At 35.8% G+C, this 19,242-nt stretch overlaps 1 protein-coding gene across 2 annotated transcripts in view; it reads right to left on the bottom strand.

Annotated features, from left to right (window-relative positions):
- Positions 1 to 1,190: 1,190 nt before the first annotated feature.
- The window catches only part of LOC140435601 (facilitated trehalose transporter Tret1-like), a 45,353-nt gene continuing 27,301 nt past the window's right edge, over positions 1,191 to 19,242 (bottom strand). For both annotated transcript variants that reach the window (XM_072524346.1, XM_072524345.1), the window contains exon 2: positions 1,191 to 3,536. In XM_072524346.1, coding sequence (XP_072380447.1) covers positions 2,227 to 3,536 — 1,310 coding nt within the window. In that variant the 3' untranslated portion in view covers positions 1,191 to 2,226. The remainder of the gene's footprint in view (positions 3,537 to 19,242) is intronic.

The raw sequence follows: 19,242 nt of genomic DNA, 5'->3' as shown, positions 1-19,242 counted from the left end.
ATATATATAAATATATATATATATATATATATATATATATGACGGATCGTACATTAAAGTAAGTGTTGGATTGACCAAAAATTTTTCACTGACGATTGGTTTGCATCAAGGCTCTTTACTAAGTCCCTACCTGTTTAATCCTGCTATGGATGTGTTGACAAAGAAGCTAAGAGAGAAGTCTTCTTGGTTAATGCTCTTTGCTGATGATATCGTGTTAGTATAGGAGAGCAAAGAAATATTAAAGGAGAAGTTTGAGGGTTGGAGGGCTATTGAAGAGGGATGACTTAAAGTTAGCAAGTCAAAAAAGGAGTATATCTGTTTAGGAGAAAAGGGAGTATATCATTAATTGGCCTAAAAAAAAACTAGATCGGGTGGTAGGAATCAAATAATTTGGCTCCTACATAACGAAAAATGGAGCCGTAGATTGAGAAATTGCTCACTGAATACAATCTAGTTGGTTTAAGTGGAAGTGAATAAACGAGGCAATTCTGCGATCAAAAAATCGAGGAACGGCTAAAAGGGCAGATATACAAAATATTGGTGAGGGCTGCGTTGGTATACGGCGATGAAGTGTGGGCTGTAAAGAAGATTCAGATTAGGTAAAAAGTCGGGGTGACTACAGTCTCAAAAAAGTTTCAAAAACAAATATGGCAATGGTTAAATGACGTCAGACGTAGAAATAAAAACTATTTGGGACAAATGATAGAGCTGTTAGAATATGTAAAAAGAGGTAGAGGAAAGCTGAGGAGAAAATAGAAGAACTCTATGGCGAAGGACTTGATAGGGAAAAGTTTAGGTAAAGAAGACACGATGGACAGAAATGAGTGGAGAAGAAGAGTAAGGAACAGCGAGTTCTGAAAACGGAAACACTAAGGAGGAAGAAGAAGAAGGTGACTGTACACCCTTTAAATGATAATGAGTAAAATAAAATAAGTCTGTATAACTCTTTTCATTTATTAAATTACTATAAAGTGATTAACTTTAACAAAAATAAATTACATATATTTTTATAAACTACTTTATATTTTACAATATGTACAACTTATATATACACATATATATATATATATATATATATATATATATATATATATATATATATATATATATATATATATATAATATATATATATATATATATATATATATATATATATATATATAATATATATATATATATATATATACACTCTTAGTCTCTACATAATACTGAATACAATTGTTCAAACGTATGTCTTATATAAAAATACGCTAAAAGTCCTCAGTAATAACAAAAACAACTAAATAGTCACAAAAAAAATATAAACTATTTAACTAAAAGAAAAGACAGTTAAGATTTGATTTCACGTACAGTGCGTTTGTGTATCCGCTTATACGTACTTCGTCCTAAAAGGAATCTTCGGAGCGGATATTCACATACGCTCTGAACGTGAAAACAATCTTTCCTGTCGTAGTAGAAGCAACACTAAAATGGCTTCGATATGGACGCAATAGCGACATCTGATGATAAATAACGAAACGAAACCGGATTTCTGCTTTAATCTGTGCCTTCTAAGAATTGCAAGACAAAACAGACAGTTGTTTAATGCAATTTTAGATTCCCCATGTCTCTAGAATTGCAAGGCAAAACAGACAGTTGTGGAATGCAATTTTAGATTCCCCATGTCTCTAGTTACATCTTTATCAACGTCTGTTTTGCCTTGCAATTCTTGGAAGGCACATATTAAAGCAGGATTTCTTATATCCGAAGATTTCAAATCTTCGGATTTCGTGTCTTGATTTATTACCAGATGTCGGTATTGCGTCCATATCGAAGCCATTTTAGTGTTGCTTCTACTACGACAGGAAAGATTGTTTTCACGTTCAGAGCGTTTGTGAATAGCCGCTCCGAAGATTCCTTTTAGTATAAAATACGTAAAAGCGGATACACAAACGCACTGTACGAGAAATCAAATCTTAACTGTCTTGCCCTTTATTTCGGTATACTCTTTATGAAACCAATTCGCTAAGGATTTTTGCTTAGATGCGGAGATATTTTGTGGAATGCAATTTTAGATTCCACATGTCTCTAATTACATCTTTATCAATGTCTGTTTTGCCTTGCAATTCTTAGAAGGCACAGATTAAAGCAGAAATCTGAATTTTGGTTTCGACAATTAGAAATCTTCGGATTTCGTTTCGTTATTTAACTAAAGTGTAAATCAAGTCTATTATGCTTTCCATAGTCTACTTATCGAATTCCATTTGTATTTCTTCTAATGTTTTATTCTTTGTCTCAATAAGATAATATTTTGAAAATAATGTGCCTAGAATGCAACAAAATGAACAGAATAAAAAATATCCATATAAACCTATTAAACTCAACATTAATTGAAAGTTTTTCGTTATCATAAAAGCCACGATCCAATACAAAGTTCCAGTTACAGATGTAGCCAGAAATTTTGCATTTGGTGGGAACATTTCTCCCAGAAAGATAAAAGGTAAAGCTCCAAAACCTGAATTATAACTAATAATATAGGAAATTAGCAGTATTAATGGAAGCAAGTTTAGATATACTGGAAAAGTGTAGAGAGTTTGCAGATAACTAAAAATAGTTAACAGCAATTGAGAAATCACCATTCCTACTCCAGATATTAGTAACAACGTTTTGTTATTAAATTTTGGACCAATCACGGGCAGTATAAAAGAACTAAGAAGATGAAATACACCGAGAATATTAACTGCCATTTCAGGTGTTATAGCGGAACTGAGCTTTCTTGTAAGTTGGACTCCGTAAAATAAAACTACATCAATGCCAGTTAACTGTTGAAGAATTAATAAGGTATTAACTGTAAAAAAAGCCTTTCTCAAAGCCATAGATTTGTAAATGCTAAAAAGATTAACGTTTTCGTCTTTTTCTGTTTTTGTAGGAATTTCAATAAACAATTCTTTCACATGTTTTAGTTCAACTTCTCCTTCAACAAACACCTTTTTATCAAGAAAATTTTCTTTTGTTTTATTAAATACTTCAGATTCTTTGGCTGACAATTTAAATAAAACTAAAAATAAAACTAAATTGACAGCTATTATTAAATTTAAAGTAGTTATTGTTGCAAATAATCCAACTACGTTAGAAAACAACAGACCTGAACAGGTAGAAATACTAATTAAAGAAGATTGTACAATTCTTTTAGATTTATGAACTATTTCCATTAAGTATATAGGAACTATAAAAATTGTACCAGTAACGGCTACCCCAGATAAAAATCTAGCTATATAAAATATTTCTATGATATTTCCAAAAGCTATTAGTATATTACTTAGTAATAATATAAAACCAGAAGTAAGTAAAGTTGGTTTCCTTCCTATACGGTTAGCGAGGTAGCAAAAAATGGAAGTTCCGACAGCCGATCCTAAGGTAAGACTTGATGTTATCCAAGCGCTTTCGTCAACATCAATTGGTCTACCAAACGGGCTGGTTTCATTGCTCATCAATTTTGGAATAGATGTTGATGACCAGGTTATACATGATGCGGCGGAAAATGACAGAAGAAACACTAGAAAAGTAAAATATTGTAAATTATACTTATTGTGATGATATAAGCAAAAAATATAAAAAAAATTACAATACCAACCCACGAAAAATGTATTCATTATAGTTTTATGTAATACCTACATACATATTACAATTGAACAAACGTAGTCTATCAAAAACGAGTACTTTTTTAATGGGATATAAATATTATTAAAAATACATTTATTTGTATGAAAAACAAAACAAAATAGACGTCTTTTCAAATATTGTGGTTATATTCCATTTAGACAAGACAAAAAGCTCGGGTTCGTTGGGAAAAATATTTTCATGAGATTTTTTTGCATAATCACTTTTATTAGATACTCCAAAATAAGTTACAAGAGGTCGCCCAGGCTAACAGTTATTTAAATTTATTTTAATTATTTTATTTAAACAAATTTTAACAATGTATTATTTGGCACTGACAAATTTTTTTTAAGGCGATACAGTTCCAAGACTTAAATTGTGGCAAGCTACAACAACTCGCCAGCGAAATCCCTGTTCACTAAATATATACAAATCCATCTGGAAAATCGCTACATGGAACGTTAGAAGTATGTATGAACCTGGGAAACAGGAATATACAGCAAGAGATGTTGCGACTGGAGATTGATATATTAGGAATAAGCGATACAAGATGGATCAGCTCTGGTGAACTCAATACAGACAATGGACGAATTTATTACTCTGGAAGCAGCGACACTCAACACAGATATGGAGTTGCTATGATCCTCAGTGAAAAAGTACCGAGATCAGTAACAGGCTTCGTTCCGATGTGCAAAAGAATTATAATGCTACAGATATTGACAACCCATGGAAAAATGAACTTAATTCAGATTTATGCGCCAACTGCTGACAAAAATGAAGAAGAAATAGAAAACTTTTATAGCGAACTTCAAAAACCATTACATCTCACAGCATCTAGAGATATAACAGTGATCATGGGATCAATGCAAAAATTGGCGAAGGAAAGTGTTACCCTAATGTAGGACCATATGAGCTTGGTGAACGCAACGACAGAGGAGATCGCCTAATAGAATTTTGCCAGGAGCATAATGTTATAGCCGCAAATTAATTTTTTAAATTACCCAAGCGACGCCTTTATACATAGAAATCGCTAGCTGACAAAGACAACAAAATCGTCAGAAATCAAATTGATTACATCCTAATAAAACACAGATATCGAAACTCAATTCAGGCAGTAAAGGCATATCCAAGAGCAGATGTATCCTCTGATCACAGTCTTCTTATTGCTAGGTTTCAACTTCAACTAAAAAAGACGCAAAAGAGCCGCAACAACAATAAACTTAACATACAGAAACTAAAGTCAGAAGAAACAAAAGAAAATCTGAAACACGAAATCAACACAAATCTAGATAGAAACCCAAGAAATAATTGCAACGTAGAACAGCAGTGGCAATTCAAAACAGCAGTTCAAAACCTCTATATTGGAGCCAAGTAAGAAAGTACTTACAACAACCAAATGTAAGAAAAAATAATGGATGACCGAGGAAATTCTAGAGTTGATGAATGAAAGGAGAAAATACAAAACCATCAATACGATCCGCTATGAACAGCTTCAAAACCAAATAGAAAAATTAGGGAGGCTAAAGAAACCTACTTCTCTGAAAAATGTAAAGAAATAGAAGAACTGCAAAACAGATATGATAACTTTAATCTACATAAAAAAAGTCAAATAACTAGCCGGAGTAGAAAGTAGAAGAACCTCGAATATATTGCTCGACAAAAATGGAAAGATTATATTGGAGACAGAACAGAAACTACGACGATGGAAAGAGTACATCGAGAAATTATTTCATGACCAGAGAGAAGCTAGTACATCTGTAAATGGCCAAACGGGAGATGTAGGCCCAGAGATACCCAAATCAGAGGTTAGTCAGGCATTAAACTCAATGAAAACCAATAAATCTGCTGGTCCAGATAAATTACCAAGGGAGCTATTAAAGTTGGTGAACGAGAAAAACCTAGACATAATAGTAGAAGTGTTCAACGTTATCTATACTACGGGAATCATCCCTAGAGAAATGTTGACATCAGCATTTGTGTGTTTGCCAAAGAAAGTGAATGCCAAAGAGTGCAGTGACTATCGAACCATAAGCTTAATATCACATACCTTGAAAATTCTCTTGAAAATTATCCACGCCAGAATTCACACTAAACTGGAGCTGGATATTAGTGACACACAATATAGGTTCCGCAATGGGATGGGTACCAGAGAGGCACTATTCTCGTTCAACGTGCTGACACAGAGATGTTTGGATGTTAACCGTCCTCTTTACGTCTGTTTTATAGACTACAATAAAGCGTTTGATAAAGTAAAACATGACCGACTCATGGAAATTCTAAAAAATAAAAACCTAGATGAAAGAGATTTAAGGCCAATAACAAACCTTTCTTACAATCAGCGAGCAATAGTACGAATTGAAAAAGAGGTATCTGAAGAAATGGAAATAAAGAGAGGAGTCAGACAAGGCTGCATACTATCAGCTCTATTATTTAACGCTTATTCTGAAGAGGTAATTCGAGAAACTCTGGAAAATGAAACAGTCGGCATAAGATTAAATGGAGTCTTAGTTAACAACATCAGATATGCAGATGATACAGTAATAATAGCCGATAGTTTACAAGACCTGGAAAGACTCATAAGTAAAATAGTAATGTGTAGTAGGGAGTACGGACTCTCGCTCAATATCAAAAAGACGAAGTTTATGAAAATTTGTAAAAACAACCATAATACTAACGAAATCTTGACAGTAGAAGGCCAGCATATCGAAAGAGTAAAAAAGTACACTTACCTAGGAACGCTTATAACAGAAAATAATGACTACACTGCAGAAATTAAAGTCAGAATCGAAAAAGCACGTTCTAATTTTATGAAAATGAAAAAGGTCCTATGTGGCAAAGATTTAACATTAGCTCTTAAAGTACGCCTAACAAAATGTTACGTATACAGTGTACTATACTATGGAGTGGAATCATGGACGTTAAATCTAGACACAATGAGACGACTTAACGCCTTTGAAATGTGGACCTATAGAAGAATTATGAGGCTTTCCTGGGTAGATAGAGTTACGAACAATGAAGTACTGAGAAGTATAGGTAAAGAGAAGGAAGTTGAACTAACAAATAAAGAAAGAAAGCTACAGTATCTCGGACATGTGATGCGGGGCGAGAAGTATGACATCCTGCGACTTATAATGCAAGGAAAGATAGATGGCAGAAGAAGCATCGGAAGAAGACGAATTTCATTGCTCAAGAACCTGAGAGAATGGTTTGGATGCAGCTCAAAACAACTTTTTAGAGCTACTGCCTCAAAAATTAAAATAGCTATGATGATTGCCAACCTCCGTAGCGGAGATGGTACCTGAAGAAGAAGAAGATAACAACTCGACATTAGTCCATACCTTTTAGGAATAATCACAGAAGTATACAGGGATAACACTACTTACCTAAAAATCGGAAATAGACTATCAGAGCCAATAAAAGTAACTAAAGGACTAATACAAGGATGCAGTATGTCACCCTTACTGTTTAATTTATATATTAAGGCAGCCCTCCAAAATTGGAAAAACCACTGCCAGGGAACGGGAATCCCATACGAAATGACGTACTGTTCTCCCTGAACTTTGCGGGTGACCAAGTCGTCCTAGCTCAAGATTTTTATGATCTAGAGTTTATGATAAAGCGTCTATACAGAGAATATGTAAAATGGGGGTTACAAGTCAGCATGAAGAAAATAGAAAATTTAGTTATCAATTAAGATGCAAGGTTTGAAGTATTGATAGACGAGGACGTGGAAATCAAACAAGTAAAAATTTAAATATTTAGGTTCACTAATTGCTAAGAACGGCTTGGGAGAAACCGAAATTAACCAATAAATTAATCAGGGACGTAAAATTGTAGGATTTCTGAACTCCTTATGGTGGGATTGCAACATTTCCAAGAGGAACATATAAAGAATAGGCAAACCATGGTTGAATCAGTTCTTTGTTATGGCTTTGAAGTATGGATAATTAATGCAGACCTGAAGAGAAGATTGTTGGCACTTGAAATGGATTATTTGAGAAGAAGTGCTAGAACATCAAGGCAGGAAAGAAAGACCAACGAATCTATAAGAAATAACATAAATGCTACAGAAAAAAGAATAGACCAGCAAAATTGCCAAAACCAGTTAATTGTTCAGAGTGCTTTTACAAATGTGCCAGTTATTTCAGCGAAAATTGCAGACAAAGACTATGTCGTAATTATTGAAAGTTAGATTATATAGGCGAGAAACATTTTCTTATTGCAGGTATTAAAACAGAGCCACCAAAGAGAGTCGTTGCAGTTCGTCAAAGTTTAAAAAACCCCGTGCATTTTCCAAAAAGTGTTACTTTTCTTTGAATGGTCAAGACATACAGGTACGTGAGAAATTTTTTTGTAAGACACTTTGTATATCAGCGTCGTTAATACAAGATGTTGTAAGAAAAACTAATATTCTAGGCTGTTATGCAAATACGGATAAAAGAAGCAAGCATACACCGCCAAATAAAACAAGCAGTAAAACCAGAAAAATCGTGAAGGCTCATATTAAGTCTTTTCCAACCATGGGCCCACATTATATTCGCCAAAGTTCAAAGTGTAGATATTTGGACAAAAATTTAAGTATAAGAAAAATGTACCAACTTTATATAAATGACTGTGAGCAGAAGAAACTGGAAGGTGTTAGCGAAATTACATATCAAAGAATATTTTCTAACGACTATAATTTAAGCTTTTTGTTGCTAAAAAAGATCAATGTTTAGTTTGTAATAAATATGATAGGGCTAATCCAACTGACAAATCGGATTTAGAAGACAGTTACAGAGAACATCAGAAAAGAAGAGAAGTATGTAATCTTGAAAAATAAAATGACAACATAATTTTGTTTCAATTACTTTCGATCTACAGGCCGCCGGACTACAGATTCCAAGTGGATTGACTGGACAACTATATTATTCTCGAAAATTATGCGTCTTAAATTTGTGTGTATATGAAGCCGCATTACCAAATGCAGCTTACTGTTTTGCCTGGTTAGAAATTAACGGTAGACGAGGAACTTCTGAAATAGGAAGCATTATACTCCCCTACTTATTAAAATGTGTTCCAGAATATGTAAGTGAAATAAGTTTATTTTCTGATACCTGCGGAGGACAGAATCGTAATTAGCATATTGCAGCCTTACTATTATGGGCTGTTTAAAACATAGACCATTTAAATATTACTGAACATAAATTTTTAGCGTCTGGGCATTCCTATATGGAAGTTGACTCTATGCATAGTAGTATCGAAACCACTAAAAAACACAGAAAAAACACTATGGGTTGCCAGATTACTTGTCTATTTTTCAAAATACAAGAAGAACTAAAAATATGAAGGTAGACGATAAAAAAAGTATGTATAGAACCATACAAATGTAAAGAATTTAAATACTACGACTTTTATAATTGAAAGGAGAGACAAACAGAATCTATTTTAATTATGACATATCAACAAGCTTCATTTATATCCTTACTGATACTGCACGACAGTCAACAAGAAAAAAGCATGCCAAATTTTATTGATTTAACTAATACAAGAAATCTCGAAGAACTTAAGCGACTTTATGATGCACATTTGCCAATTAGCATAGCAAAAAAGAGAGATTTGGTACAGCTATGTGATAAGGGAGTGATACCGGAGGAATATAACGGGTGGTATCGTTATTTGAAAACGGGAAATGATGTAACAGACATCTTGCCAGAGCCTGCTTTCAGTGACGAATCGGACGAGAAAGGCTAATAATAATAATAATAATATTGTTATTATTATATTCGAAATAATTTTTTTTTTCTATAAAACTGCCTATCATTCATATCAATAATAACTATAACTACAAACAGCTGTTAATAAAATTTTCAGGGAAAACCAGTTAAATGTCATAAATATCGACTAATACTTTAAAACATTGCTATTACCTAGTAAAAGCCTCATATCTCGATCACAAAACTTTAAAATATTATACTTGGTTTATTATATTTGTGTTAAATATGCTATTTGAACAGTAATTGATTTATTTAGATTTATAGGTAAAACCAGGTAAGTGATAGCATTTCCAACTTAAATTTAGGATGTCAGATAGGTGTCTTAACTTTTTCAAACTAATGACAGAATATCATTTCAGATATATGCATCTTTCACTAGCATACCTAATATCAAAAACAAGCTGACTGCTTAATTCACAATAAAAAACTAAACTTTAAAAACGTTGTTTCTCGATTTCGGTGTTCCGACATTTACCTGGTTTTCGCAGTATACCGACGATATAAAAATAATCTTTTACCATATAAAGTACCATCAATGCGCATGACGGCCACCCTTTTTTACAAAAATCTCTAATTATTTGAAGTTTCCTGTTTAGTTTTAGTTATAAATTCTCCTCTCATTTTTTCTGTTGTATTTAATGTATGCAATATTTCCGTTACAAACGCATCATCTTCTTCCCTTTTCCTTCAAAAAATTTTTAGACAACAATTTAGCTATTAGCATTTCCTTACCTGGCATATATTCTACAGTTAAGTCATATTTTAATAATTTCACCTTCATACGTTGTAATCTATTTTAGGAGAGTCTACTTCTGCTATGCCTTTCTTCATTATCGAAATCAATGACATATGATCTGTGAAAACCTTACAGTGGGTGGATCAAATTATTATGATCAGTCACAAAAGTTTAAGTTTTTCTAATTTGTTCAAAAATTTTATAATAAAATCATATGCTGCTATACAATTTAAGGTATGCCAATATATTTTGTCACTAATAACATTACTTTTTTGACGTTTACAGCTCTAGAATGGTCAATTGTGTCAAATTACGTGACAACATACACATTGTGGTGAATTTGCGCTTGGAATTTACAACTGAATTTTTATGTTTTTGTATTGTTTTTGAAAGATTAGTATCATTTTATCTTTGTAGTATGTTTTATTAATGTATTAGTGGTAATTGTGAGTAAAAAAAACTATAAATTTTAATTTTAAAGACATTTTCAAAACATTTCGATTTTTGAGAAGAAAATCATAATGGGTAAGGCTAAAGATGTCCCTGTATGTAAAATGGTGGAGATAAAGACACTTTTATTAAATAAAAAGCTTTCCTTCCCAACGTCAGATAGCTCAACAATGCCAAGTAGTGCAAGCAACAGTGAGCAATATCAAGAAAAAAATTGATACCAACAAACCCCTGACTCAACAGCGTGCCCAAAAATGTGGTCGAAAGCGTGTCAGAGACGAAAGAAAAATGAGATATATCTTCGTAAACAATAAAAAGAAGGCAAGAAGAATCCTTACGGAACTTATTCGTGAAGCTGGGGTTTCTGACAGTCCGCAGAAGGCTTGCTAAGCAAGGTTTCAAATCATGTCGCCCTGCTAAAAACCCAAAGTTCAGCATCGCAATGATGAAAAAGAGACTAAAATGGGCCAAAGAACACCAAAATTGGACAATTGAGGATTGAAATAAGGTAAATTACGTCACTACTAAAGTTTAAATCCCTATAACGACTGTTTTTATCCTTAAAAAAATATCTTATAGTTTTTTTTATTCACAGGTTTGTTTCTTCGATGAGTCTACAGTGAAGATACTCATGGATAAGTAGGCCTTCTTCCGAAGGCGAGTGTACATTGTGAATGGAATGATGAATTAACATCAGTATATTGAAGTTCTGCAAAGAAAGCTCATGCCACAAATCAAAAACTGGTTTGACGAATCGGAGGATTTTACCTTTATGCACAATTCAGCACCGTTCCATAAGGCAAAAACAGTGACATCGTACCTGAGAAAAAAGAAAATTAAAGTACTGAAGTGGCCAGGTAATTTCTCAGACCTCAATCCCCTCGAAAATCTATGGGAGCTTATGATGAGGGGGATTGCCCAGGAAACTGTCACAAATAAGCAGCAGTTAATTGAGAGACTTATTGCCACCTGGCACAGAAACAAAATAAAAGAAGACTGCCTGAGAAACACTCAAAGCATGCCAAGGAGGATCAAAGCTGTCATCGAAGGTAAAGGAGGTCACACAAAATATTAAAAAAAAATTGTTATTTAAGATCAAAGAAAAAAATATTTTAAAATTTTGTAGAAGGCCGTGTCTATGATCTATTTTTTATATTATATTCACATTATTTGACGCTTATATGCAGTTTTATTCTTTATTAAACAGCAAAATACAAAATTTTTTTAGGTGATCATAATAATTTGATCACCCACTGTAACTTCTCTACCACAAATATAATTATGAAATTTAGTACATGAAAATAGGATTGCAATTAGTTACTTTTTAATCTGGCTAAATCTGGTTTCATAATCGGTTAAAGATCTAGAAGCAAAAGATACAGGTTTAAGATTTTATAATAATGCACATCCAACACCATTTTGACTTAAATCTGTTTGTATTATTGTTGGATTATTTTCATCAAAATTTGCAAGAACTGTTGATGAGCAAATTACCTTTTTTATTAAATTAAATAAGTCTGTATGACTTCTAGTCCACATCCAAACTGTATTCTTTTTAATAATTCTTGTAATGGAGCTGGCACATCCTACAATTTTGGTATAAAATTGTGATGGTAACTTATCATGCCCACTATGCTTTGACACTCTTTTTTATTATCGTTTTCTTTTAAATTTACAAGAGCTTTAACTTTATCTAAGTCAGATCTTATACCATCTTTATCGAATGTATTTCCCAAAGATTTTACTTCAGACATTCTAGATTGTATCTTATTAGGATTAAATTGTACTCAAATATTTCTAGCATGTCTTAATACTTTATTAAGGATTCTATTATATTTTTTGAAACTATCTACAAATATTAAAAGATCATCGAAATAAATGAGACATCCATCACTATCATCAAAGTTTTTTAAGCTAATTCTTAAAAATAAAATTCAGGAGCAATATTTAGTCCGAATGAAAGTCTATAAAATTTCCAAATTAAAAAAGGAGTTCCAAATGCACAAACTCTACTGGACCTCTCATCAAGCTGAACTTGATAAAATTCCTCTATAAAGTCTAACATAGAAAAATAACATTTGTTTTTTAACTTACTGCATATCTCTTCAGTAGTAGGTATTAAACAATATTCCTTTTTAAGTGCTTGGTTTAAATCTTTAGGATCCAAACTAATCCTTAATGTTTTATCAGGTTTTTCAACTATAACCAAATTGCTCAATCACTCTGTACACACACACACAATCACGCTAAGCGATCAACCCAACCTCTAGGAACATGTGTATACCATACTAAGCATGGGATCCACATGTCCGAAGATCAAACCGGTCACACTTCGCTAGTCGAAGTGGTACCTATCTGACCCCCAGGTTTTTCCACCACCCCTCCTCATCGTGTGACATACGTGAGGAGGCTTATGATCTTGAAAGTTACTAGAGTTGCCTTGGGTAATGAGACCACTCCCGTTTTTAATTATTGTGGTTATGCCACCTAACTGTAGGGGTAGCCACATCTAGGCTTTTCTCCCTAATTACTTTACTGACTCTATAGATTTTACTCTAACTGCACTTCGGGACTTGAGTCCCTAAAACAAAAAGAAAAAGTAGCGTGTGTTCCGTCCATGGAGTCGACAGCCTGAGCTGTCGACTTCATGTTCGGAAAGAGTGTGTGCTCGATCACTCAGCCGCCGATTTGGCAAAAGTAAATTTTGTTCTCCTCGCCGGCTGGGTGTCCGATGTGGGTCCGGCCACTGAGCCCATGTTTGCCGCATATGACCTCAGTGCTCGGGTGTCGCGAGAGGATCAGTATCACTTGATCCGCCTTAAGGGCCTATTCCGCATCAGCGGTATATAGAAGGCCTGAAGGGTCTTCTATATGGAGAATTAAAGTGAGTTTACGTTAAAACGTTTAATGATTAAAATTGACTAAAAACTAACTGAATTTAAGAGAAAACAACCGATTTTTTTTTTTTTTTTTTTTTTTTGTGGGGTCTTCTGGGGACTTTAAAATGCCGGCACAATTCTTACCCTTTTATTTCTTACATGCTAAATTGTGTGGGTGGGTTGGGGTGTGCATTGCAGGGTGTATACGGCCTCCACACACCCCGGTGTATAGTGTCCTTATCTAAGTGCCTTGGCACCTGTATCCTCTCGCCAGAGTCCTAAAAGAGAAGGATTTTTTTGGTGGTTGTTTTCTGATGACTGCATTCTTTTGTTTAGACGCCTTTGCGACCATCTCATTCTTCATTTATTAGTTTGGGACCCTATATCCGGCTATTTGCTGTTTAGGTCTTCTGTGTACCGTCCTGGTGTTTGCGTTGTAGTTTGTCAGCTCTCTCAACATGCTACTTGGGTGGTTATTTAGTCCATTGAAAAGTTCGTATGCCTTTTTGTCCATTGTGTGTAGGATCCTTGTTTGTCCTGAGTCTCTGTATAAATTTCTCAGAGGTACATATCTTGGCAGATTCAGTGCGTCTCTTATTAGTTGATTTTGCGCTGTTTGTATTTTCTTCCTGTTAGTTTTACAGGTGTGTCCCCACGCAGCGGAGGCATACGAGAGGACTGGTAGGATAATGCTATTCGCCATCCTAATTTTGGTTTTGAACCTTAACTTGCTTCTTCTGCCAATTAGCGATGAGAGCTGACTTTTCAGCGCTTTGGCTCTATACGTTTGCTGATTTATGTGCTGCGTAAATGTAAGCTTTTTGTCGAGTAACACTCCTAGGTATTTGGCCTCATTTGTCCATTGTACTGGGGTGTTTCCAATTGTTAGTTCTTGATTCGGTACACTTTTTCTGTGACTAAACATTACAGCCTGTGTTTTATCTGGGTTTATGGCTATTTTCCATTTGATGCACCATCTTACGAATCTGTTGAGTGCTCTCTGCAGATGATTAGCTGCATGGTTTGGATTTCTCCAGCTAACAGCTATTGCTGTATCGTCAGCGTAAAGACTTAACAGGGATCCTGGTTCTTTTGGCGTGTCGGCCGTATAGATGGTGTACAAGTAAGGCGACAAAACAGCCCCCTGAGGCACACCTGCCTCCAGGGTCCCGACCTCGGACAGGGTTGCCCCTGTCCGAACTCTGAACCTTCTGTTGGCTAGGTATGATCCAAGGAGGCATGTCATCGCCTCGCTGTATCCCATGGTGTTCATTTTATAGATGAGTCCATCATGCCAGACCCTGTCAAATGCTTTACTGACGTCCAGAAATGCTGTTGCCGTGTACATTTTTTCGTTGTATCCTTTAGTTGTGAATTCTGTGAAACGTAGAACTTGTAGTTCGCATGAATGTTCGCTTCTGAATCCAAATTGAGCTTCTGGTATGGTGCCTAATGCTTCCGATTCTTCATTGAGTCTTTTTAATATAACTCTTTCCGCTATCTTGCTTATTGATGATAATAAGCTGATAGGTCTATAATTTTGCGGAAAAGTGCCATCTTTCCCTGGTTTTTTGATCATAATTATATGTGCCTCCTTCCATCTGTCTGGGAAATATCTTAATTTGAGCATGTTGTTTACTATGTTCGTTATGTAGACAATAGCTTTGTTGGGTAGGTTTTTGAGTGCCCTGTTTGTGATGTTGTCAGGTCCTGGGGCTTTTTTGGCATTTGATAATTTTATCAGCTCTTTGATTTCATCGGGAGATGTGTGAGTTATACCAATTCTACCCTTTCTTCTCTTTATTCTTCTAGCTGTTCTTTCTACCTCTTCTTCGAAGTCTATGTCTTCATTGGGGTTTTCGTTGTTTCTGCATGCCCTTTCTAATTCGTCCTTTAGGACTTCAGCTTTGTCTCTCTCCGTATGAACAATCCCGTTTTCTCCGTGCAAGGGAGGTATGGGTTTCTTGTCCTGTCGGAGTATTTTCGATAATTTCCAGAAGGCGGATTTGTTTGGGTCTAATTCTTGGATATAGTTGTCCCAGCTTTCGCTTCTATGTTCTCGTAGTTGTCTTTTAACTTCCCTATCTAGCTCATTTGCAATCCTTTTATCTTCTATAGTTCTAGTGCGATAGGCTCTTCTTCTTTTTCTGTTTTTTTCTTTTATTAGGTTTTGTAGTTCGGGACTTATATCTCCGAATCTTCCTTTTTGTCGGGTAGTATTTTCGGTTTTTGAGCTGGCATCGATAGCATTGTTTATTGTTATTTCTAGTTTAGCTACACTGTCTTCTAATTCTGCGATGTTGTTAATTGTTGGGATGTTACCGATGTTTTCGCTAAAAACCCTTCTGAAGTTTGACCAGTTTGTAATCCTCTTTTGGTGGGGCTGCAAATAGTTTAGTTCTATTGCACCCAGGGTCAGGACGATTAGATTGTGCGTTGAATCGCCTTCATTTAGAGATTGTATCTCGTATTGTTGACCCACGTTGTGTAGGATTGCAATGTCTAGATGTGTTGGGAGTTGTCCGTGGAAACAGGTCGGTCCTGTTGGTCCGATCACGTATGTATTGGGTCTGTTTTCGAGATGGCCGCAAAGTCGTCTTCCATTATTATTGGTTGCTCTGTCGAACCATAGGGGAGATCTCGCATTAAGGTCTCCTATAATAACTGTGGGCTCTTCTGTGTCGAGGATTAGGCTCAAATCTTCGTCGAATATCAAATCGTTTGGTCTGACATAAGCTGACACTATTTTTAGTGTTTCGTTGTTGGCCTTTAATCTGACTAGCGTGGCTTCCATTGTCACCAGTCCATCTGGTGTTGGTATGTGTTCGTGTTCTAAGCCTTTTTTAACTAGTATGGCTGTTCCTCCTGATATCGCTCTATGGTCAGTTCTATAGATATCGTAGCCTGGGAATTTGGTTTTTTTCCTTTCCACTAATTTGGTTTCTTGAAGGGCTACGATATCGAGCTCTAATCTATTGATCATCTCATCCAACAGGTTGAGTTTTTTGAAAATTCCACCGGAATTCCAGGACCCTATGCGTAGATCCTCCGTACGGTTCGCTAGCATTGTCGATTTATTTCACCGAATGCAGTCATCATCTTTGTAGCCCTGTCCATCATGGACATCATCTCCATCATTTTTTTGTTATACTCCGTGTGGAATGTAGCGATGAGTGTGGCTGCGTCATTCATTGTGGGAGCTGCTTCTTCAGGGCTTGTTTTAGCTGCTTGAGCGTAGCTGAGGCTCGTAGATGTTGTTGTTGGTTTTATTGGTCTGCTCGCCGGTTTTACTGGGGCAGGGGTCTTCTTTTTAGGAGCTTTTGAGCATCCTCTGTAGTTAGCCGTGTGCGCTTGATCGCAGTTGGCACATTTGGGAGCCGTTTCTCTACTCTTCTCGCAGTCGTTGCTGAGATGATTTTCACCACACTTCACGCATCTGGAGCTGCAGTGACAAGCCTTGGAACTGTGGTAATATCCCTGACAGTTAAAGCACTGTAGGGTGTCCTTCGTTATTTTAAGTTCGTCTTCGAAACGAACCCTCATGTAGCTTTTCTTATTTTCTGTATGTCATCCTCTTTGAGGGTGATCATGAAGAAAGGCAGTATTTGTTTACCTTCTTTTTTGGAGTACATGTTGCTGACTCTTGTTACGTCAACATCTTTTTGTTTTAATTCATTTAGAATTAATTCTGTATTTGTGCTTGCAGAAAGCCCTTTTAGTATCACCCTCTTTAGTTTCTCACTGTCTATTGGGTAGGCAATATACTCTACCTTCGGTGTATATTCTTCTAGTATTTTAACTACTCCTAGGTAGTCTTCCCTGGCTTTCGTATTTATTACGATTGATCTGCCGGATCTGGCAAATTTATTGTCAGAAAAGATACCCTGTTTAGCCGCTTTCTGCAGGATCGCTTGGTGTTCTGCGACTGTCTTTAGTATGATCGCAGGAGGTTTAGGTCTTTTAACCTCTACAGGTATCTGAGGGGCATCGTTGATTTCTTTATCAACTTGGGTTACCTTTTGTGGCTCCAAGTTTTTCTGGGCTTTTCTTTGCTCACTTCTTCTCTGGGTGTCTTTAGCGGCTTTAGTGAGCGCTTCGTCGTTCCTTTCTTGAATCTTTTGAGTTTGTTTTTCAACAACACTCAAAGATTTTTTTGGATTCTCGCTACTGTTTGTTGGTTTATCAGTAACGGTGCCTTTTTTTGCTTTTTCTTTTTTTTGGACTTTTGTCCATCCTGCATCGTTTTTTTCTGTTTCTTTTTCCTGTGCTTTTTCCTTAGGCTTTACTGCACCTCCAGACGTAGAGGGAGTGGTTTTTTCCATCTTGTGTGGAGTTTCCTTTGGTTTGTGTATCACCCACATTTCTGCATCTCTTTTCTTTTCTGTTTCCATCATTTTTTCATTCCTCTCGGTCAGAGCCATTATATGGCCGACCAATTTCTTAATTTCTTCGTCCTTTGCCTGATTTTCTTTTCTTAACTCAGTCATTTGAGTTAAGAGGTCTTGTATTTGGGCTTGTGCTTGTTTTTCTCTTTGGCGGCTCTCTTTTTGGAGCTGCCTGATTTGCTCAGTCAGTAGATCTACTGACTTATAGAGGCCACTGTCGTCCTTCTCTTTTGATTTTTTACTTGCTTCCTCTTCTTCTGAAGAGTCAGCGGTAGCAGGCCTTTGTCGTTTCTTTTTTTTGCCTACCTCCGGCTCGGCATCGTTGCTGGTGGAGATGATGTCCACTTTGGGGGCTTTCATTTCGATGAAATCTAATGGGGGCGGGGCTTCTGCGCTTAAAACTGCGTCAGACTTGGCGTTCAGTTGTTCGTCCGTCTGAACGTTCAGGGCTTCGTCCAACTGGACGTTCAGGGATTCGTCACCTGCGTGACATCACTTTTTTGGGGGGGTATATCACTCATAGTGCCGTAAGGCAGTGAACATAACTAGTTCACTCCCTGATTTCTCAGGGAGGGATCCTCTTGAAGTTTCTCTCACCTCAGAGGCAGGGGCCGTTTCTGTCCGACTTAGAATACAAATTACTAAGCCTTACAGTGTCATCCCTGTCGACCCACTGAGATGAACCCGTATTTTTCGTAAACACGAAGCTATCAAAAGCCTCCTACGAGGAGCCCATAAAGGCAACCCCTCGAGGTTTAACTTAATGACAGCCTCGCATCCACTCTTCGCTTATTTGAAAAACAAGTGCCTGTGCCACGCACGGTGTCTTACACACCGGGAGCTGAGAAGCTCCGTTGACAACAGGTCAGTTGTCCCCACCTAAGCACACTTCGCTGACTCGCGTCCGTATCGTCCGACTGCTAGAGCCGAACTTGACTGATTGATCCCTCAATCACTCTGTAGGACCCTCACATTTAAATTTAATGCTACGTTTTTCTAAATCTAACAGTTGATTTTCTAATCTTTTGTTAATGGCTTAAGGGACCAAAATTCTCTTTGAGTTTTAGTTTACATTTTTGAGAACATCTACCTAATCCAGTGAATACATACAATTAACATTTTGTTTAATAAAATCTACTTTTGTTATATTTAAATCTATGTTATCTACTCTTTTTATCAAATCTAAATCTAAACATGATTTTAAAGTATCAAACCAATAGGTTTTATTTTAAAGCCCCCATAAGCTTCTAACCTCATTTTGCACTGATTTATCTCATGATTTTTATTAATTTTTTTCAAAAAGTAGATTAATGTAATGTTTACCTGTGAGCCTGTATATTTTTAAATTCTATTCCATATTGCTCAATTACTAACTTTTCAGACCGTTTCTTATTTT

The sequence above is a fragment of the Diabrotica undecimpunctata genome, chromosome 3, assembly GCF_040954645.1.
Source record: "Diabrotica undecimpunctata isolate CICGRU chromosome 3, icDiaUnde3, whole genome shotgun sequence".
NCBI classification, from domain to species: domain Eukaryota; kingdom Metazoa; phylum Arthropoda; class Insecta; order Coleoptera; family Chrysomelidae; genus Diabrotica; species Diabrotica undecimpunctata.
Note: the sequence above shows the minus strand (reverse complement) of the source record. Positions and strands in the feature narration are given on the sequence as shown.